This window comes from Prionailurus bengalensis, chromosome B1 (assembly GCF_016509475.1).
Source record: "Prionailurus bengalensis isolate Pbe53 chromosome B1, Fcat_Pben_1.1_paternal_pri, whole genome shotgun sequence".
NCBI classification, from domain to species: domain Eukaryota; kingdom Metazoa; phylum Chordata; class Mammalia; order Carnivora; family Felidae; genus Prionailurus; species Prionailurus bengalensis.
This window is the reverse complement of record NC_057344.1, coordinates 59,047,765-59,073,920: the sequence shown is the minus strand read 5'-3', so window position 1 is coordinate 59,073,920 and position 26,156 is coordinate 59,047,765. Positions and strand designations below refer to the sequence as shown.

The following is a 26,156-nucleotide window of genomic DNA, read 5'->3' as shown; positions in this document are numbered from 1 at the left end:
GTCAAATCAGTCTATGGGATACCTGACACCAATATAGTATTATGTCAATTATATCTCATTAAATCAAAACAAAGGAGACGTTTATAAGAATGTAATCAATCTGACTTCATATCAGTGAATTATAATACAACCACTGATGGTAATAATAAACATTTACATTAAGTATATATAATATTAAATTAAAACATAACAAGTTATCTATAAACTATCAGATACACATGAAAAATACAGGCAACGTATATTTGAATACAAATGTGGAGGGGCCAACCACAAAATTAATTTAAATTAAATGCAGTGTTTGGATAATGGGAATGTTACTTTCCTTAACTCTCAAAACTATTCTAAAAGACTATAGCACATTTATTAGAATACATACTTTGTAGGAAAAAAAACCCTGCAAATCAAAGTTATACTACTTAAATTACTTTGAAGAACCAAAAACTGTAACAGAAATGAAGTTTCCATCTCAAGAATTACACATGTATATAAAAAAATTGATTTCGAGGAACCTGGGTGGCTCAGTCAGTTAAGCGTCCGACTTCGGCTCAGGTCATGATCTCGTGGTCCATGAGTTCAAGCCCCGCATCGGGCTCTGTGCTCACAGCTCAGAGCCTGGAGCCTGTTTCAGATTCTGTGTCTCCCTCTCTCTGACCCTCCCCCTGTTCATGCTCTGTCTCTCTCGGTCTCAAAAATAAATAAAAGTTAATTAATTAATTAATTAATTAATTAATAGATTTCAATGCTCTAAAGCTTTCTCTTCATGACCTCACACTGAAGTAGTCACCTTTAAGCACTGAGAATAAAAACTCAACAACACTGGCCTTATTTGTACCTAAAAGCAGACTTGTTATCTGGCCTTTAACCCTATTAAGTACTGTTAAAATATTAAAGAATATTACTTTCCTGATTTGGAATTCATTTTTTTTTTCCTTTTCAGTACAAACTCATTTCCCTTTTATTAAAGTTCTAGTTACCATGACATCGTTTGGTACTCAATAGAGGAAAACTTGTTCAAATAAAGTAATATGTTATTATCAGTATTTTCTATAATCAGGCAGCATTATGAATAAATCCTTGAGAAGCCATCCATGGGGTTTACACTTTGTCGAGGCCCAGCTCCTCTGGAATGCAGATTTCCAGTTCATTTAAAGCTGGTTCCTGGATGACACAGAAGTAGATTTCCTTATGAGGTTCTGCTTTGTCCTAACCTCTAGGATGTGATACGCACTAGCAAAATCCTTTAGCTGTCTGAATGCCTGCAAAGCGGCATCAATGATTTTGGGTTCTGGAACCAGGTCACAGCCCACAAGCATGTTCATCCCTTTACTCAATTCGCAAGCATCAGTATCTGGCTTGTTGAAGTATGTTATCCAGTGGGCATCAAACTCCTCATTTGTCTCATGTGACTCAGGGGAGTAGCAGTGAACTGACTGGACAGTGGCCCATGACAGTGCAGCTGGGAAGCAGGGCCCAGATCCAGGTACAGGAGGCCTCAAGGGCTGGCATAGGAGACTGTGGCTGTTGCAACAGAGTGGCCCTCAGCAAGACGGCAATGGTGGCACACAGCCTAAGCTGGAATTCATTTACTCATTTATTCACTGATTTTTTAAAAAGTCTTATTAAACACTCACTTTGTGCAAAATGTAAAACACAGCCCCTAACTTCAGAGAGATGACAGTCTAATAAAACAGCATTAAGAAGATACATATGAGGTACTAAAGGAGTTACTGTCCTGTTTCCTGTTTTTTAGAGGGTAAAAGGGACAACTGGGGAAGAAACAAGAAAAGTCTCTGGAAAAAAATTTATCCTAGTGTTCCCTAAGTCCCTTAGAACAATCGAGAACTATAAACATCAATTCACACTGCCAGCATAGTAGTGTTCCAGGAAATAATGCCAATATTACATTCTTTAACCTACAAGCTAACAATGTGAACAGTTACCATACAAATTGCTCCTTTTGCCTTTTCTCATGCCTACGACTCTAGTTAAACTGTAACATGTGAGGGCAAAAGAAATATAGTCTTTACTTTGTATTCTCCAAGTGCTCACATAATAATACAGTATCGATAGCACATGTACCTACACAGGAAAGAGAGTCAAAGAAAAAAGAACATTTAAAAAGGAAGAAGGGATATGTAATGAATAACGAAAAGAAAGAAAAAAGTACATACTAGTCATTAACTAATGCCAAGTCCAATTTAGATCAGACTTGCAATTTTGGAGCATTATTGACATTGGTGGATTGAATGCAGGTTCTGGAAAGTGTTCAATACACAAACGTGAATATAACATTTATTTGGTAGGGCAGTACTTTGCCACTGAATGTTTGCTACATGAATATATTTTGTTTGTTTTAGGTCAATAAGCCTGGGTCTAATGATGCTTAGATTTGAATTCTTGGGTAGGACAGGTAAAGGAATTATCTTAATTGTTAGTATCCTTAGTGCTATTATTGATAATAATCTTAGCAGACTATTTATATAACTAAAGAAAACAGTTATTAAAACTTTTTTTTTCCAGTCTTCACCTCATGGAATAAAGACACACTCCAGTGTTCTCAAGAAAGTTGACCATTGTTCTCGTCTCTAGGTTTTATTTTTTTATTATTTATCAATTTGCTAAAAACAGTAACAAAAAGGCTTTTGTAAATAGTTTTACTACAATTTTTTGTTGTTACTCATTCTTTTAAAGAATTAACATTTGACTGACTTGACAAAATCTAAGTTCCTATCCATTAATCTATTCACTTATGCAGTAAGTATTTATTGAGTGCCTACTCCTTGCCAAGAATCATTTGCCAGGAACCAGTGAACATAACAACAAGCAAGAAATTCCTGCTTTCACGGAGCTTACACTGAAATAAAAAAGACTAGCGATAAACAAGTAAGAAATACACAGTGCATTAGATAGTTATAATGTGAAGAAAAATAAAGCACAATAAAGTAGATAAAACTGTGGGGGTAGGGTTGAGGGATAGTTAAATGACATAGAGTGATCAAGGATGAAAGCTCTATTCATGAATTGAGTTCTGAATACAAATCTGAAGGAAGTTAAGGAGAAAACTGCGCAGTCTTCTTAAGGGACAGTCCTTTAGGGGAAAGGAGAATAGGAAGTAAAAACACATTTTCAGATAAGTGCTTGAAAGGTTTGAAGGCAACAAAGTTAATCAGAATGCAGGTTGGGGTTGGGGGTAGGTAGGTAGCAAATGGGGAAGTAGAAAACAAGGCTTGGAGAGGTAATAAGGGCATCAGAGGGCTCTGTAGACCACTATAAGGACTCTGGCTTTTATTGAGTAAAATGAAAAGCCAGTGCAAAATTTCAAGCAGTAAAGTGCAATGATCTGACCTTCATGGTAAAAGAAGTATTAGGCTGCTCAAGTGAGAACAGACTGAAGTTAATTTTAGAAGGTGTGAGATCAGCCAAAACATTATAACCAAGGTGAAAGGTGAGGGTGGCTAGGACTAATTTGGTGACAGAAATAATGAGGAATAGTCAAGACCACTGCATATATTTTGAAGGCAGAGTCAACAGAACGTGATGTTGGAAGGGTAGTCAACGATAACCTCAGAAGTCTTTGATGAGAATAAATGGAAGAATGAAGTTAGCATTTACTAAATTCAGAAGGGATGTGTGAAGGATGTGCAATCAGCAGTTCAGTTTTACACATGTGAATTTTGAGATGCCTATTAGAAATTCAATTAAAGATGATAAGACATTTGTAAGTCTCAAGTTCAGGAAAGAAGTATTGGCTGCAGATAAAAATCTGGGTGTCAGTTTTCAGATGCTGTTAATTAGAAAGTGAGCATGGCACAAGAGGAAAGATACCCAAGGACTGAGTATTTAAGCATTTCAGCATGTAGAGAGGTCAGAAACAGGAGGAGGAACTTACCAAGGAGGCTGAGAAAAGCAGTCAATCAGGTAGGAGGGGAATCAGAAAAGTGCAATACTTTGAACTCAAGTGAAGACATATTTAAAGAAGGAGGGGGTAATCAAGTGAGTCAAAAACTGAGGCCGAGGAAGAAGAGAACTGACCCCTAGACCTAATAATACAAAGCTCACCGATGTCCTTGGCAAGAGCGGTTTTATAACAGCATGACAAAGCCCTGAGTGGATGGGTTCAAGACAAAATGAGAAGAGAAGAAGTGGAGACAGCATAAACAATGTTCTGGAAAAGTTATGCTGTTAAAGGAAGCAGAGATACAGGGAAGGAGCTGGAAAGAGATATGAGAGATAAGGAAAGGGTCTGGGTTTTTTGTTGTTGTTATTGTTGTTGTTGGTGTTGTTGCTTTAAAGAAGGAAGACAGGGAGTTGCGGCAAGATGGCGGCTTAGGAGGACGCTGGGCTCACCGCACGTCCTGCTGATCACTTAGATTCCATCTACACCTGCCTAAATAACCCAGAAAACCGCCAGAGGATTAGCAGAACAGAGTCGCCGGAGCCAAACGCAGACGAGAGGCCCACGGAAGAGGGTAGGAAGGGCGGCGAGGCGGTGCGCGCTCCACGGACTGGCGGGAGGGAGCCGGGGCGGAGGGGCGGCTCGCCGGCCAAGCAGAGCCCCCGAGTCGGGCTTGCAAAAGCGGAGGGGCCGGGCGGACTGTGTTCCGACAGCAAGCGCGACTTAGCGTCTGGGAGGTCAGAAATTAACAGCTCTGCTCGGAAAGCGGGAAGGCTGGAGGACAAAGGGAGGGAGAGCTGCTGAGCCCCCTGACAACAGAGCTCAGTTTGGTGGGGAACAAAGGCGCTCGCCAGCGCCATTTCCCCCGCCCATCCCCCAGCCGAAATCCCAAAGGGAACCGGTTCCTGCCAGGGAACTTGCTCGCTCCGCGCAAACACCCAACTCTGCGCTTCTGCGGAGCCAAACCTCCGGCAGCGGATCTGACTCCCTCCCGCTGCCACAGGGCCCCTCCTGAAGTGGATCACCTAAGGAGAAGCGATCTAAGCCTGCCCCTCCTGCCCCCGAGCACCTTGCCTACCCACCCCAGCTAATACGCCAGATCCCCAGCATCACAAGCCTGGCAGGGTGCAAGTAGCCCAGACGAGCCACACCACCCCACAGTGAATCCCGCCCCTAGGAGAGGGGAAGAGAAGGCACACACCAGTCTGACTGTGGCCCCAGCGGTGGGCTGGGGGCAGACATCAGGTCTGACTGCGGCCCCGCCCACCAACTCCAGGTATACACCACAGCACAGGGGAAGTGCCCTGCAGGTCCTCACCACGCCAGGGACTATCCAAAATGACCAAGCGGAAGAACTCCCCTCAGAAGAATCTCCAGGAAATAACAACAGCTAATGAGCTGATCAAAAAGGATTTAAATAATATAACAGAAAGTGAATTTAGAATAATAGTCATAAAATTAATCGCTGGGCTTGAAAACAGTATACAGGACAGCAGAGAATCTCTTGCTACAGAGATCAAGGGACTAAGGAACAGTCACGAGGAGCTGAAAAACGCTTTAAACGAAATGCATAACAAAATGGAAACCACCACAGCTCGGCTTGAAGAGGCAGAGGAGAGAATAGGTGAACTAGAAGATAAAGTTATGGAAAAAGAGGAAGCTGAGAAAAAGAGAGATAAAAAAATCCAGGAGTATGAGGGGAAAATTAGAGAATTAAGTGATACACTAAAAAGAAATAATATACGCATAATTGGTATCCCAGAGGAGGAAGAGAGAGGGAAAGGTGCTGAAGGGGTACTTGAAGAAATCATAGCTGAGAACTTCCCTGAACTGGGGAAGGAAAAAGGCATTGAAATCCAAGAGGCACAGAGAACTCCCTTCAGACGTAACTTGAATCGATCTTCTGCACGACATATCATAGTGAAACTGGCAAAATACAAGGATAAAGAGAAAATTCTGAAAGCAGCAAGGGGTAAACGTGCCCTCACATATAAAGGGAGACCTATAAGACTCGTGACTGATCTCTCTTTTGAAACTTGGCAGGCCAGAAAGAATTGGCACGAGATTTTCAGGGTGCTAGACAGAAAAAATATGCAGCCAAGAATCCTTTATCCAGCAAGTCTGTCATTTAGAATAGAAGGAGAGATAAAGGTCTTCCCAAACAAACAAAAACTGAAGGAATTTGTCACCACTAAACCAGCCCTACAAGAGATCCTAAGGGGGACCCTGTGAGACAAAGTCCCAGAGACATCACTATAAGCATAAAACATACAGACATCACAATGACTCTAAACCCGTATCTTTCTATAATAACACTGAATGTAAATGGATTAAATGCGCCAACCAAAAGACATAGGGTATCAGAATGGATAAAAAAACAAGACCCATCTATTTGCTGTCTACAAGAGACTCATTTTAGACCTGAGGACACCTTTAGATTGAGAGTGAGGGGATGGAGAACTATTTATCATGCGACTGGAAGCCAAAAGAAAGCTGGAGTAGCCATACTTATATCAGACAAACTAGACTTTAAATTAAAGGCTGTAACAAGAGATGAAGAAGGACATTATATAATAGTTACAGGGTCTATCCATCAGGAAGAGCTAACAATTATCAATGTCTATGCACCGAATACCGGAGCCCCCAAATATATAAAACAATTACTCATAAACATAAGCAACCTTATTGATAAGAATGTGGTAATTGCAGGGGACTTTAATACACCACTTACAGAAATGGATAGATCATCTAGACACACGGTCAATAAAGAAACAAGGGCCCTGAATGAGACATTGGATGAGATGGACTTGACAGATATATTTAGAACTCTGCATCCCAAAGCAACAGAATATACTTTCTTCTCGAGTGCACATGGAACATTCTCCAAGATAGATCATATACTGGGTCACAAAACAGCCCTTCATAAGTTTACAAGAATTGAAATTATACCATGCTTACTTTCAGACCACAATGCCATGAAGCTTGAAATCAACCACAGGAAAAAGTCTGGAAAACCTCCAAAAGCATGGAGGTTAAAGAACACCCTACTAACGAATGAGTGGGTCAACCAGGCAATTAGAGAAGAAATTAAAAAATATATGGAAACAAACGAAAATGAAAATACAACAATCCAAACGCTTTGGGACGCAGCAAAGGCAGTCCTGAGAGGAAAATACATTGCAATCCAGGCCTATCTCAAGAAACAAGAAAAATCCCAAATACAAAATCTAACAGCACACCTAAAGGAACTAGAAGCAGAACAGCAAAGGCAGCCTAAGCCCAGCAGAAGAAGAGAAATAATAAAGATCAGAGCAGAAATAAACAATATAGAAACTAAAAAAACTGTAGAGCAGATCAACGAAACCAAGAGTTGGTTTTTTGAAAAAATAAACAAAATTGACAAACCTCTAGCCAGGCTTCTCAAAAAGAAAAGGGAGATGACCCAAATAGATAAAATCATGAATGAAAATGGAATTATTACAACCAATCCCTCAGAGATACAAACAATTATCAGGGAATACTATGAAAAATTATATGCCAACAAATTGGACAACCTGGAAGAAATGGACGAATTCCTGAACACCCACACGCTTCCAAAACTCAATCAGGAGGAAATAGAAAGCTTGAACAGACCCATAACCAGCGAAGAAATTGAATCGGTTATCAAAAATCTCCCAACAAATAAGAGTCCAGGACCAGATGGCTTCCCAGGGGAGTTCTACCAGACGTTTAAAGCAGAGATAATACCTATCCTTCTCAAGCTATTCCAAGAAATAGAAAGGGAAGGAAAACTTCCAGACTCATTCTATGAAGCCAGTATTACTTTGATTCCTAAACCAGACAGAGACCCAGTAAAAAAAGAGAACTACAGGCCAATATCCCTGATGAATATGGATGCAAAAATTCTCAATAAGATACTAGCAAATCGAATTCAACGGCATATAAAAAGAATTATTCACCATGATCAAGTGGGATTCATTCCTGGGATGCAGGGCTGGTTCAACATTCGCAAATCAATCAACGTGATACATCACATTAACAAAAAAAGAGAGAAGAACCATATGATCCTGTCAATCGATGCAGAAAAGGCCTTCGACAAAATCCAGCACCCTTTCTTAATAAAAACCCTTGAGAAAGTCGGGATAGAAGGAACATACTTAAAGATCATAAAAGCCATTTATGAAAAGCCCACAGCTAACATCATCCTCAACGGGGAAAAACTGAAAGCTTTTTCCCTGAGATCAGGAACACGACAAGGATGCCCACTCTCACCGCTGCTGTTTAACATAGTGCTGGAAGTTCTAGCATCAGCAATCAGACAACAAAAGGAAATCAAAGGCATCAAAATTGGCAAAGATGAAGTCAAGCTTTCGCTTTTTGCAGATGACATGATATTATACATGGAAAATCCGATAGACTCCACCAAAAGTCTGCTAGAACTGATACAGGAATTCAGCAAAGTTGCAGGATACAAAATCAATGTACAGAAATCAGTTGCATTCTTATACACTAACAATGAAGCAACAGAAAGACAAATAAAGAAACTGATCCCATTCACAATTGCACCAAGAAGCATAAAATACCTAGGAATAAATCTAACCAAAGATGTAAAGGATCTGTATGCTGAAAACTATAGAAAGCTTATGAAGGAAATTGAAGAAGATTTAAAGAAATGGAAAGACATTCCCTGCTCATGGATTGGAAAAATAAATATTGTCAAAATGTCAATACTACCCAAAGCTATCTACACATTCAATGCAATCCCAATCAAAATTGCACCAGCATTCTTCTCGAAACTAGAACAAGCAATCCTAAAATTCATATGGAACCACAAAAGGCCCCGAATAGCCAAAGGAATTTTGAAGAAGAAGACCAAAGCAGGAGGCATCACAATCCCAGACTTTAGCCTCTACTACAAAGCTGTCATCATCAAGACAGCATGGTATTGGCACCAAAACAGACACATAGACCAATGGAATAGAATAGAAACCCCAGAACTAGACCCACAAACGTATGGCCAACTCATCTTTGACAAAGCAGGAAAGAACATCCAATGGAAAAAAGACAGCCTCTTTAACAAATGGTGCTGGGAGAACTGGACAGCAACATGCAGAAGGTTGAAACTAGACCACTTTCTCACACCATTCACAAAAATAAACTCAAAATGGATAAAGGACCTAAATGTGAGACAGGAAACCATCAAAACCTTAGAGGAGAAAGCAGGAAAAGACCTCTCTGACCTCAGCCGTAGCAATCTCTTACTCGACACATCCCCAAAGGCAAGGGAATTAAAAGCAAAAGTGAATTACTGGGACCTTATGAAGATAAAAAGCTTCTGCACAGCAAAGGAAACAACCAACAAAACTAAAAGGCAACCAACGGAATGGGAAAAGATATTCGCAAATGACATATCGGACAAAGGGCTAGTATCCAAAATCTATAAAGAGCTCACCAAACTCCACACCCGAAAAACAAATAACCCAGTGAAGAAATGGGCAGAAAACATGAATAGACACTTCTCTAAAGAAGACATCCGGATGGCCAACAGGCACATGAAAAGATGTTCAGCGTCGCTCCTTATCAGGGAAATACAAATCAAAACCACACTCAGGTATCACCTCACGCCAGTCAGAGTGGCCAAAATGAACAAATCAGGAGACTATAGATGCTGGAGAGGATGTGGAGAAACGGGAACCCTCTTGCACTGTTGGTGGGAATGCAAATTGGTGCAGCCGCTCTGGAAAGCAGTGTGGAGGTTCCTCAGAAAATTAAAAATAGACCTACCCTATGACCCAGCAATAGCACTGCTAGGAATTTATCCAAGGGATACAGGAGCACTGATGCATAGGGCCACTTGTACCCCAATGTTCATAGCAGCACTCTCAACAATAGCCAAATTATGGAAAGAGCCTAAATGTCCATCAACTGATGAATGGATAAAGAAATTGTGGTTTATATACACAATGGAATATTACATGGCAATGAGAAAAAATGAAATATGGCCTTTTGTAGCAACGTGGATGGAACTGGAGAGTGTGATGCTAAGTGAAATAAGCCATACAGAGAAAGACAGATACCATATGGTCTCACTCTTATGTGGATCCTGAGAAACTTAACAGGAACCCATGGGGGAGGGGAAGGAAAAAAAAAAAAAAGAGGTTAGAATGGGAGAGAGCCAAAGCATAAGAGACTGTTAAAAACTGAGAACAAACTGAGGGTTGATGGGGGGTGGGAGGGAGGAGAGGGTGGGTGATGGGTATTGAGGAGGGCACCTTTTGGGATGAGCACTGGGTGTTGTATGGAAACCAATTTGTCAATAAATTTCAGAAAAAAAAAATAAAATAAAATAAAATGGAAAAAAAAAATAAATAAAGAAGGAAGACACAACATATTTGATTGCTAACAGAAATGATTCAGTAATAGGAAAAATATGATGCAGAAAAGAGTATGAGTTCTTTAGTAGGCAAAGAAAAAATAAAAAATAGTATACAAATGGCAAGGATGAATTTAAGAAACAAAACAAATGAGCAAAGGGAAAGAGAGACAAACAACAGATTCTCTCTCTTTTATTTTAGAAACAGATTCTTCACTTTTAGAGAACTGATGGTTACTAGAGAGGAGGTGGGTGGAGGGATGAGTTAAATAGGTAATGGGGATTAAGGAGTATACTTGCTGTGATGAACAGTGGGTGTTGTATGGAAGTGTTGAATCACTATATTGTACACCTGAAACTAATATGCATGTTAACTAACTGGAATTTAAATAAAAACCTTAAAAAAATGGAAGGTTTTGATGGGGGGTGGGAGGGAGGGGAGGGTGGGTGATGGGTATTGAGGCGGGCACCTTTTGGGAGGAGCACTGGGTGTTGTATGGAAACCAATTTGACAATAAATTTCATATATTTAAAAAAAAAATGGAAGGTTTGACTCAGATCATACCAGAGACAGATCACTCAAAGTAACAGGATGAAAAGCAGATATATATAAACAGATATGACTGACTGCAAGTAGTGGTAGTGAGAGCATGGGAAAATTTTCTTCCAATTGCTTCTATTTTCTCAGTAAAAGAGGAAGCAAGGTCATTTGCTTGAAGTGGAAAACAAGAAGGTAAGAAATAACCATCTAGAAAGTGGGGGAGTAATTAGACTGAGGAAATAGAATAGGATGGCCAGAAGGTGCTCACTTGACATTATTAGTTATAAGTCTAAAGTGAGACCAGTCAGAATAGTTGTATGCTTTCTCCAACCACATTCCACTGCCCAAGTTCAGGCACAAAAGAGATGGAGAGTTGGATTTCACAAAGTTAGTTTTTGCTAGGTAATTTGTAATAGTGAAAGACAAGGGCAAGAGAGGTGAGGCTTTGTAAATTATAATGAAAGAATATGGATTTTAAGCCAAAACAGGAAAATAAAAATGAAGACAGGGACACTGAAAAAAAAACAACTAGTAAAACCCATATATCCAAATAGGACAAAGAAGTTGGAATAAGCTGGAAAGACAGGAAGTAATGGTAAGTCATGGGATGCTTATAATTGAGACTATGGAAGAGTTGCTATTATCAACAATGATAAACGTGATGGTATGACTACAGGTGAGAGTCCTAAGGGTGGTGGACAAAATCACTGAAAGAGAACAAATAAAAGACTGTGTACTATTGGAAGGATCATTGCTTTGGATACTGAAATCACCAAGAATTAAGACGGTGTTGGGAAAAGTGACAGGGAGTCAAGTGTTAAACTTTTCAAAAAATGAGGGTCTACAGATGAACCTAACATAGAGGGTTAACAGGTGTATAGTCTGGCAGGAAAAGCCTCAGAAACCTTTGGGGGGTGGTTAGGGAGCAGGGGAGACTCCTGCAGTGAGAAGCAAGGAAAACACCTCCCTCATCCTAGTTCTAGACCCAGCAGTATTAAAGGATTAGAAAGAAAATAGTCACTATGTAAGAAAGTTGTACAATGGTGTGTGCAGGGACAAGCCAGGTTTTAGAGCAAAAAAGGTGAAGAGGTGTAGAACACAGGGATTTTGCTGATAATGTGATAATTTGCTGATAATAAGCCAACAAGAGGGCTTTCTGGAAGAGTTTAGGGAGGTATGCAGAGGGTGGGGGTCAGATTAGGTTATGACCAGAGGGAAAAGTCTGGAGTCCAGGGCTTCTGGTGATTATAGAAGAGGAATAAAAGTTATGATGGAAATGGTCCATTAGGCCTAGATAAATGTTATACTGAAGGGCAGAAGGGAGAGAGGAAGGGAAGGAAGAAGGAAGGAAGAAGAAAAAACTGGTACGCCACTTATATTGCCCCCCAGCCACAAATTCGCCCTCCATTGTCCTCCTTGTGAGAAGAAAGTGGACAATATAAACACATCTTCTCTGCTTGCTATCATGACGTTAAGCTTTGTCAGCAGACAATGTTGGAAGGACAATGCAGAAGAAAACAGCCTCTATTCCTGATTAGCATGCTTCCTTTCTTCTTGTTCCTGCTGCATGTGGGACACACAGTGACATTTACCCTGTGGGCAGCTGCCAGGATTGTTCTGCTGGTGCCCCTGCCAGCTTCCCTGTGAACTTTAGCAGCAACCCCAAGGCCAGCTTCCCACCAAATTCTGCTGGTGACCCAACTGGCACCCCAGCCTACTACCCAAAGAGTTCAGCAACCTCTAGCAACTCCCACCCGCACTCCAAAAGGCTTCCCAGAAGATTCAACGATCCTTCAAGCAGCTCCCCAGTGCATTTCACTGGCACTCTAGGGCAGGTTCCCAGGAGCTTCATCAGCTCTACAGTGGACAGTTTCATGTTTGCCAGCCTCGGCCTATGGCACATCAGTGAACTCCACCATCCAGTGGTTTACAGCCATACCACAACCAATAAAATTTGAATCTCAGCCTTAAGGATGGGACTGGAGAGATCTTCCAAAGTCTATTCCTTCTTTGGGTACTCTGTCTCAGCCCTAGGAAGAGTGGCTGCTTCCTATGATCTGCTATTCCTATATTCTTTAGAGTTCTTTATCCCTTAAAGTTCATTCCCTAAAAATAGTTACTGATTATTTATATTAAACTTCCCTTGATAAAATTATGTGTTTTTTCTCCTGACTGGATGCTGACTTACACAAGTTATTTGAAGACTAACTTACAATAATCATTTGAACTACCTTATGACAGATTTTAACCAAAGTGACTGATGATTCCTACCATGAAGTTTATCTTACAGCAATGTGTTCAATGTGCCTAAACACATATATACGTATGTATGCATACAGGTGCATATGTAGTCCAAAACAAAACAGGTTTCATATGCCAAAGCATGCAGCTATTGACATGAAGAAAAATGACAAATTCCTGCAACTAACACTGTGTTCTTAGGCATGTCACCTAACTGCTATAGGCCTTTTTTCAGATGAAATATTACCAAGTAGGGGTGCCTGGTGGCTCAGTTGGTTAAGTGCCAACTCTTGATTTTGGTTCAGGTCATACCTTACAGTCATGAGATCGAGCCTGCTTAAGATTCTCTTTCCCTTTCCCTCTGCCTCTCTCCCATGCACGTGGTGGGGGGGGGGGGAGGGAGGGGGCAGCACGTGCGTGGGAGGACACACATGTGCTCTCTCTTGCTCTCTCCCCCAGAAAAAAAAAAATATATATATAATTAAATACTACAAAGCAGACTATACAGTAACATTCCTTCCAGCTCTATGATTTTGATTTATTTATGATTGTGAATTCTCAAATACAAATTTTTCCCACATTTTCAACAAGTGTATTACATTTACTTGTTTTAGGCACAAAAACAAACGCTCTGCTCAGGTTGTTCAAAAGTGATTTCACAGATAACATCACTTTCTCTTTATTGCACCAACTACTTAATATATCTACTTCATGTTTCCTTGTGATTTTGGTAAGTCTTCCCAGTTTTAGAAGACTGATGAAGCAGGGAATAGCAATGTTCTTTAGTAACTTAACGAAAACAATCCTATAAGTATCAAGATAACTGAATTGAGCTGCAATAAAAAAAAAAGATCAAATTTAATTTGTTACTAACATAGTTTGTAATATGATCATACCTGTTTATGTTTTTGAAGTGGTTTCTTTTCATGTAATTTTTTATCTCCAAATTTCTTATATGTTAAAGGTACTCCATATTTAGCGGCAGGCTTTGTAATTTTCTGAGCAGACACAACAGAAGCCAAGCTTTGTCCTGAAGCTGGTCTTTTAGCTACATGGAAAGATACAAAGAGTTTTTTCTAGAGTTGTTTATATCAAATCTTTACTTTCAAAATTCTTCAAGATAGCACTTTTTCATTTTTACCACCATTGACAACATTTGAGACTTTTCGTTAAACATCTTATTCACGCCTTAGCACATGTCAATGCCTTCATTATAAACTATTTGATTCTAAAGCCACTTTTTGGAAAAAAAAAATCAAAAGGCCACACATCTCTAAGATATTGAAAATTTCATATTAAAAAAAAAAAGCATATCCCTAAAATTGACTGTGAGTGATGACTGTATAAATCTGTGAATATACTAAAAAAACACTGAATTATATACTGTAAATAGGTAATTGAAAGGTATAGAATAATTAACAAAGCTGTTAAAAATGTTTGTAAAAGAACACTTACTGTTTTAGAAATTACTTTCAAAATTAGCACATAAACTTTAAGAGTAACTATTAAACACTAACACCGTCATTTTGAGCAACATTAACACTTCCTTCATCTATATAATCTGAACGATACAGACCTACAGAAGAACAAAGACTTTAAAACAATTATTATAGCTCAGGGTCTAATGGAATGGGTACCTTTATACACTAATGGTAGGAATATAAAATGATCAAACTTTCTGGAGGGGAATTTGTATCAAGAATAAGGTTTATGGACTACTTTTAAAGAAATAATCAGAAGAGATATATAAAAAGGGTAAGTACTACAGCAATAATGAATTCAATTACTACTGAAACCTAGACAAGGTGAAGTCAATCTTAGAACAATAATAAATTCAAGAAAAACATTTAAATTGAAGAAATTTAGAGGAAAGTCTACTATTTATGTCTCTCAGAGACATTAACTAGGAACTAAGAAAAGTGAAAGAAACAATTTCCCTCTGAAAGTTCAACTGTAAGATCAAATCAGAACACATATATACAACATCACAACACTGTAACTTGGCTAAATATATTAACATAACCAAAGAAATACTATGTATACCAGTACACATACTGGCATACATACTGGAAAAGGAGATAAAGTCACAAAAGTGTAAAAATGGAGATTCCCAAGAGAAAAATATTGAATAGTTCCCATTCACACCCAGAAAAGAGGGAGAATTACGTCACTGATTTGGTGGTACTTTTCAGGCTCAGTGACAAGGCTACCAGCAGGATAAAGCTTAATATGGGGAGTTGGAGCCCACAAAGTATCTACAGGCCCATCAGCAATACAACTCCTATTCGAGCCTCATGATATTAAACATTTCATTCATCCAACTGCTCTTACAACAAATTAACTTTCTAATTCCTATGTAGGCTTATCTACATGGAAAGAATGTGCTGACATGGAATATTTTGGTCTTTGTGACAATGAAGCTTTTTGATCAAGATGTGACTTCTCATGAGGCGTGAGCTCCAGGAGAGACATGCTGATTCTGCTGTTTGTCTGTCTCTTGTGAATTTCGTTTAGAGTGAATTGATTTCCCAGGGACTGACAGTCTCTGCACCCTGAGAAGATGAGTCTAAGTGTCTTTAGGAAGAGGCAAATATTGCTGGCCTTCCTAAGAACACACTGCCATCCCACTTCCAGCTTCCATGGGCTCAGTTTTATAATAGGGTATTTTTTTCTAGTAACTGACTCAAACTCAAAATGGAGACACACAAAGCATTATGTTTGAAAAACAATATACTCTTCAAATCTTACATAACTTCCACTGACTTTAGAAATCCATTCCGGTATCATTCTATGAAGAAGAAATACAGTGTTCTTTGCATACAAATATACATACACATAGTACATAACCATACCCACTTATAAATATTCTTATAAATATTCTGCTGCTGTTGGCCACATTTAAAAGAAAATTATCGCTGGTAAGGTACCCAACTTCATATTAACTTACTTTTTAAAAATTTTAGAATATGAAGTATTTCTCAAAGAAAAATATATTACATAAAGATGTACACCTAAGACATTTTACAGCATTCTACAACAATCTTAGAACAGCAGCTAAGAAGGATAATTTCAAGATAGATTTCATTAAATAAGGCAGACAAGAAATGGAAATTTTGTTATTAATTCATCAGAAAGTGTTATATATTGTCGTCTCTCAAAAATAATTTAAAGATGCATTTCCCCTGAATTAAAGTTATCTACAATTATCCCAACTTATTATACCTACGTATATCTCTAATACAATTAGAGAGAATTACTAATTAGCATCAGTGTATTAATTACTGCAAACATACCTGTTTGGATTCACATTAATTTCACTTACCTGGTATAGGCTGCACTCCAAACTTGGAAAATGTTTTTAGACAAAATTCTTCTGCTATAAGCTTAGATTGAAAGAGGACAAAGAAAAAGTTAGAAAAGATGTTAAGTTGCCAAAACAAGAAACCTATCCATTAATCAGATTACATTTTCTCCCTTTTTCAGTCACAAACATGCTATCAGATAAACTATACTTACTAAACCTAAGTAACCCATTCACCAAATTCATCTCATGCTAATTCCCTTCCACTCTTACAAAATTCTTACATAATTCAACATATATCTCTTTTTACTATTACTAAAATACTCTAATACTTTATTCCCTAGCATTCATAAGCATATTTTGAGAACCAAAAATCACATTTCCTGAAGTCATTTTCTCTCACTAATTTTTTTTCCCTCTTTAAGTGCAAAACGATGATGTCAACAAAGATTTAACTCAATTTTCAGTCTGTTTTGTTTCTTACTGGGTGGGGTAGGGGAGAGCAAGTGAATTTTCTCTTTAAGAGAAATGAGGCCTCCTGGAGAAAACAGTTCCACAGTAGCAGTGGAACAGAAGCTCCAACAGGCAAAAAAACCATGACTGAGATGGTCATCTGTCCCATTAAGGATTCCCATATAGCAGTTTTCAATCTCATACTGGCAGAAATGGCACCACTGGGGACGTATTCAATAGTGGAAATCCTCAGGCTTTCCCACCTCAGAATCACTAAAATAGAAATTATAGCAATGGGACCTACCAATGTCTTCCAAATGATTTTTTATGTATGCTGAACCTTGAGAACCACTTCACCAAAAGATAAATTAAATTAAGTGAAGGTCTGGTTCATAGGCAATTCAGAGCAACTGTGTAAATATATATTCTCTTCTGAACATTTGCATTTTGTCCCTTCCTTTTTCATAGAAAAAAAATGGGTGACTTACGAACTCCAACTTGCCCCAAACTGGGCAAGTTTCTTTCACTGCTTGAATGTGAGTTTTACTTTTTTGTGTGAATGCAATACGAACTAAGAGATGTGGCATATATAACCCGAGAAGATTCTGAAATCTCTATGCTGTGCTATCCAACATAGTTGCCACCCATATGTAGTTATTTAGATTAACAATTTAAATAAATACAACTTAAAATTCAACCCATTGGTCACACTAGGCACATCTTAACTCTTCAATAACCACATATGGCTGGTGGCTACAATAATGGACAATGCATATATAAAATACTCCATCACAGAAAGCACTATTGGACAGCACCCATACTCCTAATGAAGTAGAGTTTAACCATGATTTGTCAAGCTTCTTTCAGGGTGTGCAAGATTGAGAATTAAGTCCTATTAAACCTTGTCTGATGGTAGATAGAGAAGAAGAGATTAAAAAAAAAAACCCTACAGAATATTGTAGTTCATATAAAAAAGCTCATAAATTGTTTCAAAGTTTAAGCCATAAAACATGTATTATAAACTTTCTCACTAGAATACTGAACTAGTGATATATAGCAGAAAAGAGACCTTAGGAATCAAAGAAGAGCTTTCATGAAAAATGAAATCTAAGTGATATCTAAATAGCAACAAGAAGCTATACATATACTAAACACATACTATCCAATATTCTACTTAATAATCATAATCTGCTTTTTTTTTCTTTCCATATTATAAATCTTGACATACCAGGCTTGAATATTTTCTTTCATTGCTGGCTAGTTGAATTCTAGTGCTTGACACTGCATGTCCTAACCACTGGTTTTGGGATGGGGTGGGGTGGGGGTGGGGGGAAACTGCAGCAAGATTCAATGAAGTAGTTGCAAAAAGCAATAGTATATTGCATCATAAATCATCCTTGAAAATGTTATTTATAACAAAGGAGTATTATAAGACACCTACATTTCAGAGATTCTTGCTATATCCTATATAAGTAACCTTCAATCTACACATTTTAACTGGCTTTCTTGATTACTAATGTATTCTCCTTGTAGGAATAGTTAAATCCACACCTGTTTTCTGAAAATTATTTGTTCACACAGATGTTCTATTAAGCCAGAGAATATGGATAGTTATCTCATGAGTACATAAAAGTAATAAAACTAGGGGTGCCTGGGTGGCTCAGTCGGTTAAGCATCTGACTCTTGGTTTTGGCTGGGGTCATAATCTCATGGTTTGTGAGTTTGAGCCCCACCATCAGCCTCGTGTTCACAGTGTGGAGGCTGCTTGGGATTCTCTCTCTCCCTCTTTCTCTGCCCCTCTCTCGCTCTGTCTCAAAATAAATAAATAAACTTATTTTTTAAAAAAGGCAATAAGGGGTGCCTGGGTGGTTCAGTTGGTTGAGCATCTGACTTCTGCTTAGGTCATGATCTCACAGCTTATGGGTTCAAGCCCCACATCAGGCCTTGCGCTAACAATGCAGGACCTGCTTCAGATTCTCTGTCTCCCTCTCTCTCTTCTCCTCCCTTTCTCAGGCACACACACACACTCTCTCTAAAATAAACACTTAAAATTTTTTTTAATTAAAAAAATGTAATAAAACTGTGACTTTGCTAGGTATGTGATTTACAGAAGATTTTAACAGGCACCTGGGTGGCTCAGTCAGTTAAACATCTCACTCAATTCAGCTCAGGTCATCTCACAGTTTATGACATCAAGCCCCACCATCTGGTTCTGCCCTGAAAGTGTGGAGCCTGCTTGGGATTCTCTCTGCCACTCCCCCAGTTATGCACTCCCCCAAACAAATAAATAAGCATTAAAAAAAAAAAAGAGTTTAACAGTGGTCATTTAAATTAACATAGGCCATACGAATACTTAATATAAAATAATTGCAGTTTCAGGAAATTATATCAATAACCTGTGCTAATTGATTTGATATAAATATTTAACAAATCCCATCAAATTAAAATTTTAGTTCAACTCAATAAGTATTTATTATGCATCTATATGTGAGTAATAGAGAAAAAAATCATGAGTCCACAATCTATTATACATACAAATGCCCACAGAACGGTTTCCAAGAATTATTAAATAGAATATAATCATATAACTTGATACTAATAATTTATATTAGTATAATAAAACAATATATTGATATTTTATATTGAATATATTGAGCACTTACTACATTCTAGACAGTAAGCAGTTTACATACATTATGATTTTTTTAATTCTTTAAAAAAATTAAAAATTTTTAAAATAACCACCTCATGATGCAGATATGTTTATAATCCCATTGTTTACAGGTCAGTAAAGTAAGGCACAGAAAGGTTTAATAATTTTACAGTTAGAGACGGTTACCAGAAGGGAGGTAGGTGGGGGTGGGTGAAATAGGTGAAGTGATTAAGAGTACACCCATCTTGATGAGCACTATTGTACAGAATCATTGAATCGCTATATCATACACATAAAATTAATAATAACACTGTGTGTGTTAACTATACTGGATTTAAATTTTTTTTTTAATAATAAGTTTACAGCTAGAAACCCAGGAAGACAGAGAGTAGACAGGCAGCTGCCAGGAGTTGTGGAAGAGGGGAACAGGAGTTATTGGGCAATGAGTTTGTTCTACAAGGTGAAGAGCTGTGAAGATGAATGGTGGCACTAAATCAAAGTGAAAGTCTATTTAATAGCACTAAACAGGGCACTCAATGATGCATTTTATGTTATGCATATTGTACCATGATAAAACAATTGGAAAATACAATAACAGAAACCTGAGACAGAGGGATGGTTTTGTGATATGGTGATTTATATTAAGAAATAAATATTCGGTGTCCGGTTCCTGGCACACAGCTCCTAAAACTCTTAAAGTACCTAAGTGGTTAAGAATAAAGGTATCAAAATCCAAAAAGGATAAAGGTGTCTTTTGTTATGCCTAACAAGCCCCTTTCTTTTATTTTTAATATTGTACTGCATTTTTTTTAAATTTTTTTAAATTTACTAAATCCAAATTAGTTAGCATATAATGCAACAATCACGTCAGGAGTAGATTCCTTAGTGCCCCTTACCCATTTAGCCCATCCCCCCTCCCACAACCTCTCCAGTAGCCCTCAGTTTGGTCTCCATATTTATGAGTCTCTTCTGTTTTGTCCCCCTCCCTGTTTTTATATTATTTTTGTTTCCCTTCCCTTATGTTCACCTATTTTGTCTCTTGAAGTCCTCATATGAGTGAAGTCATATGATTTTTGTCTTTCTCTGACTAATTTCACTTAGCATAATACCCCCCAGTTCCATCCACGTAGTTGCAAATGGCAAGATTTCATTCTTTTTGATTGCCGAGTAATACTCCATTGTATATATATACCACATCTTCTTTATCCATTCATCCATCGATGGACATTTGGGCTCTGTCCATACTTTGGCTATTGTTGATAGTGCTGCTATAAACATGGGGGTGCATGTGTCCCTTCGAAACAGCACACCTTGGATAAATGCCTAGTAGTGCAATTGCTAGGTCATAGGGTAGTTCTTTTTTTTTTTTTTTTCCTCATCACACTGTGCCACAAACACAAGAGACATTTATTTTATGCCACACTGGGGATTTTATGTTAACAAGGCATGTAGGATCCTACAGGGCAAACAGCATGGTAGAACATCATGAATGTGAAAGTACATGGAATGTTCACAGAACGTAAACACTGAATGGCTCATGAGTTTAATATAATACAGTTTCCTTTTTTTTTTTTTTTTTTTTTTTTTGCTGAAGCATAGGCTTCTGGTTTACAAATATAAATGTCACTGATCATATTACTTCAAGAAAACATCCTAAGTTTTCAATGAGGAGAAAGGGTAGTTCTATTTTTAGTCTATTTTTTGAGGAACTTCCATACTGTTTTCCAGAGTGGCTGCACCAGCTTGCATTCCCACTAACAAGCCCCTTTCTTTCTTTTTTTTTTTTTTAAATGTATGAAATTTATTGTCAAATTGGTTTCCATACAACACCCTGTGCTCATCCCAAAAGATGCCCTCCTCAACACCCATCACCACCCTTCCCTCCCTTCCCCCATCAACCCTCAGTTTGTTCTCATTTTTTAAGAATCTCTTATGCTTTGGCTCTCTCCCACTCTAACCTCTCTTTTTTCTTTCTTTTTCCTTCCCCTCCCCCATGGGTTCCTGTTAAGTTTCTCAGGATCCACATAAGAGTGAAAACATATGGTATCTGTCTTTCTCTGTATGGCTTATTTCACTTAGCATAACACTCTCCAGTTCCGTCCACGTTGCTACAAAGGGCCATATTTCATTCTTTATCATTGCCACATAGTACTCCATTGTGTATATAAACCACGATTTCTTTATCCATTCATCAGTTGATGGACATTTAGGCTCTTTCCATAATTTGGCTATTGCTGAGAGTGCTGCTATAAACATTGGGGTACAAGTGCCCCTATGCATCAGTACTCCTATATCCCTTAACAAGCCCCTTTCAAGTACACTTCAGAATTTATGTTAATGAGGTGACATCTAGAAAGCCCCTAAGAATGGAAGCTGATTGCCAGGGAAATCTGCCTCGTGATTAGAGTCTTGGAACTCTCATTCCTACTCCTCTCCGGGGGAGGAAAGGGACTAGAGGTTGAATCAAACACTAAGGGGCAATGATTTAATCAATCATGTCTACATAATAAAGCCTCCATAAAAAATCTGAACGACAGGATTCAGATAGCTTCTGTGTTGGTGACCATGCCAGCAGGGTGACACATCTGTTTCACTGAACAGAAGCTCCTGCACTCAGGACACTTTCAGACCTTTCCCTATGTATCCCTTCACCTGGCTGTTCATCTGTATCCTTTATAGTTAGTATTCCTTTACAATAAACTGGTAAACTTAAGTAAATATTTCTCTGAATTCTGTGAACCACTCTAGTAACCAAACCAGAGAAGGGGGTTGTGGGAACCTCTGATTTATAGCTGGTCAGTCAAAAGCAAAGGTGACAACGTGAACTTGCCATTGGCTTCAGAAGTGGGGCAGTCTTGGGGAACGGAGCCCTTAATCTGTGGGATATGATGATATACATCTCTAGGTAGACAGTACCAGATTGAACTAAATTGCAGGACACGCAGCTATGTTGCAGAATTGCTTGGTGTGGGAGAAACAACCACACATTTGGTGACTGGAAGTGTAAAAATTAACTGGTAAAAGGAACACAGGAGGAATGTTTTCTCTACCACAGATTCACAACTAGAAAACAAATACAAAGGGGAAGAACTGTATGAAAATGGAAAGAAAGGTGACTGCAGGATAATTTGAAAAAGCTACTTCGATCTTCCAGAATTGTGCTGTGCTCTCCACAAAACATAGGCCATGTCCTAATTAAGCACCATAATCTTACTATTTTAAAGTAAAAACAAAAACAAAAAACACATACCTGAGGTGAGAGAAACTTTTCAATGCGTTTGGCTATAAAACCTTTCTCCAATATGGAGTTGACTGATGGTCTATCCCTAGGATTTCTTTTAAATAACTGAGAGAGTAAATTGCGGAGATCATAAGAATAATGTAAAGACACAGGTGGAAAAGATCCAGATATTATCTTCAGTACCAGGTTTTTCATACTGCCAGCTTCAAACTAAAATCCAGAAAATAAATAAACATGTATGAAACATACATAAATTGAAAATAGGAATAAACAATGAGAAATAGTTCTTTTCCTAAAGAACAGAACTATATTACAAATATTTTAATCAGAATATATATATGTACATATATATATATTAGCATATGTTATTCAGAACAAAGTTCACTTGGTTATTTATAAACATACTTAAAAGAGACTAATAGTCCTCATAAAACATCATAACTTGTTAAAAGATTAATTTTTACTTATTCAACACACTGAAAGATGGAATAAAGGTATTAAAGATTTTATAAAAACATAAGAATAATAATAAAGACAAAAACAAACAAACCTTGTAGTCTTCATTTAAGACCTGCCTATCTGTGCCTTGTTGCAGTAACTGGGAAAGGAAATTAACTACAAAACAACAAGTATCTGAGAAAAATATAATAAATAAAAATACTAATTACTTTCCTTTTAAACACTTCTCATTATTATGAACTGTGTGATACTTCCAAAAGCCATGTAAGGAGCAATGTGGCAAATATTCCAAAGAGGAATATAAGCCATATCAATGGGAATAGTATATATCTTAAGAGTAAACACAATAGGGGCCCCTGGGTGGGTCAGTCAGTTAAGCATCTGACTCTTGGTTTTGGCTCAGGTCATGATCTGGTAGTTTTGTGGGTTCAGGCCCCACATCAGGTTCTGCACTGGCAGCATGCTTGGGACTGTCTCTCTCCATCTCTCTGCCCTTCCCCATCTGCACTGTCTCTGTCTCTCTCTAAATAAATAACTAAACTAAAAAAAAAAAGAGTAAACAGGGTTGCCTGGGTGGCTCAGTCAGTTAAGCATCTGACTTCAGCTCAGGTCATGATCTCACAGTTTGTGAGTTCGAGCCCCACATCAGGCTCTTGTGCTCACAGCTCAGAGCCTGGAGCCTGCTTCGGATTCTGTGTCTTCTCCTGTCTCTGCCCCTCCCATGCTCTATCTCTCAATAATAAACATTAAAAACAAAAAATTAAAAAAAAAGAGTAAACACACTATAAACTCTAACTGAAATTAAAAAAAAAAGAGGGCAGTTTAAAATCTAAAGATTTAATTTTCATTTTCAAAGTAAAATTAAGCTTTTGATATCTCTGCTAAAATAGTATAGAATAGTTACACACTGTAACATGTTCTTAACATACACATTAACAAAACAAAACTTGCTATAAATTAGGTATTGATAATTATACCAAGTATAAAAACGTTCTGTTAAATGTTGAATTCTCCTAGACAATTACAATATGATATTCAGGTTATTAAAATTCGAGTACAATTCAAATAGAAATTTAGAAATATCTAGAAATATCTATGTACCTAAGAAGGAATTCTAAATGCAGAATGATAAATTATTCCTTCCCTACAATCAATTTTCATTTATCACTTAATTGACAAGCTTTTTTCATAAAGGTGAGTGAATTACTTAACTTCATGTGTCTACTTAAGTGTAAATAGCTCCAAAATACAGAAGCAACGGTGACAGAACAATGTAGATGAAAAATGAAAGAAAATGCACTGAGTTAGACCTAAAATGACTGTTATGTCAGAAAAACTGACCAATTCTTTCAAATACAGATCTGATAACCACCATTCCACATCACTTTGGCAGCCTATGCTTTTTTACCTTGAGAAAGAAAAATAACAGCTAAGACAATACAGTAGAAGAGTGTGCAATCATTAAAAAACACAACAACAAAAAATCCCCCAAATAATATCAGGAAATACAAACAAGGCTATAAAACTGCTTATACAATATAATCACATTTTAGACAGAGAGAAAAAAATCCTTTTAAAAATTAATGTAGAAGAAAGCCTGGAAGGAAACAACAAAATATTACAAGTACTTATTACCAATTAGAGGAACTGCTTTTGATATTCATTCACTTCTTTCTATTTTTATCTATTTTCTTAAGTTTTCTGTAATGAAAATACATTACTGTTTAATGGGGGGAGCATTTTTAAAGAGCAAAATTTTGAAATGGAAAGTGGCTAAAATTCAACTTATTTAAGACAAAAACTCCCCCTTTTGGGAGTATTATGTGCCATCTCAACAAAGTCTAAAAAATAAAAATTTTAATTAAAAAGCATTTGAATTGATAAAATCCCTCAATGAATATGGTAAAAAATTGTTCTTCAATTTCAATTCCAAACTCAAATAATTTGGGTGTTTTGAGATCAATCACCAAGATGAAATAAATAAGCTAAAATACCAAATTCAAGGAAATTGGCAAGATGGCGGCTTAGGAGGACACTGGGCTCACCGCACGTCCTGCGGATCACTTAGATTCCACCTACACCTGCCTAAATAACCCAGAAAACCGCCAGAGGATTAGCAGAACGGAGTCGCCGGAGCCAAACGCAGACGAGAGGCCTACGGAAGAGGGTAGGAAGGGCGGCGAGGCGGTGCGCGCTCCACGGACTGGCGGGAGGGAGCCGGGGCGGAGGGGCGGCTCGCCGGCCAAGCAGAGCCCCCGAGTCTGGCATGCAAAGGCGGAGGGGCCTGACGGACTGTGTTCCCACAACAAGCGCGACTTAGTGTCTGGGAGGTCATAAGTTAACAGCTCTGCTCGGAAAGCGGGAAGGCTGGAGGACAAAGGGAGGGAGAGCTGCTGAGCCCCCTGACAACAGAGCTCAGTTTGGTGGGGAACAAAGGCGCTCGCCAGCGCCATTTCCCCCGCCCATCCCCCAACCAAAATCCCAAAGAGAACCAGTTCCTGCCAGGGAACTTGCTCGCTCCCCGCAAACACCCAACTCTGCGCTTCTGCGGAGCCAAACCTCCGGCAGCGGATCTGACTCCCTCCCGCTGCCACAGGGCCCCTCCTGAAGTGGATCACCTAAGGAGAAGCGATCTAAGCCTGCCCCTCCTGCCCCCGTGCACCTTGCCTACCCACCCCAGCTAATACGCCAGATCCCCAGCATCACAAGCCTGGCAGGGTGCAAGTAGCCGAGACGAGCCACACCACCCCACAGTGAATCCCACCCCTAGGAGAGGGGAAGAGAAGGCACACACCAGTCTGACTGTGGCCCCAGCGGTGGGCTGGGGGCAGATATCAGGTCTGACTGTGGCCCCGCCCACCAACTCCAGTTATACACCACAGCACAGGGGAAGTGCCCTGCAGGTCCTCACCACACCAGGGACTATCCAAAATGACCAAGCGGAAGAATTCCCCTCAGAAGAATCTCCAGGAAATAACAACAGCTAATGAGCTGATCAA

The 26,156-nt window shown here is 38.6% G+C and overlaps 1 protein-coding gene and 1 pseudogene across 4 annotated transcripts in view; both read right to left on the bottom strand.

The window, feature by feature from the left end:
- NEK1 (NIMA related kinase 1) overlaps positions 1 to 26,156 on the bottom strand; it is a 242,131-nt gene that overhangs the window by 166,563 nt on the left and 49,412 nt on the right. For all 4 annotated transcript variants that reach the window (XM_043565808.1, XM_043565817.1, XM_043565825.1 and 1 more), the window contains exons 10-12: positions 22,708 to 22,908; positions 16,373 to 16,433; positions 13,947 to 14,098 (exon numbers count right to left, since the gene is read on the bottom strand). In XM_043565808.1, coding sequence (XP_043421743.1) covers positions 13,947 to 14,098; positions 16,373 to 16,433; positions 22,708 to 22,908 — 414 coding nt within the window. The remainder of the gene's footprint in view (positions 1 to 13,946; positions 14,099 to 16,372; positions 16,434 to 22,707; positions 22,909 to 26,156) is intronic.
- LOC122467310 lies at positions 931 to 1,971 on the bottom strand (annotated as a pseudogene).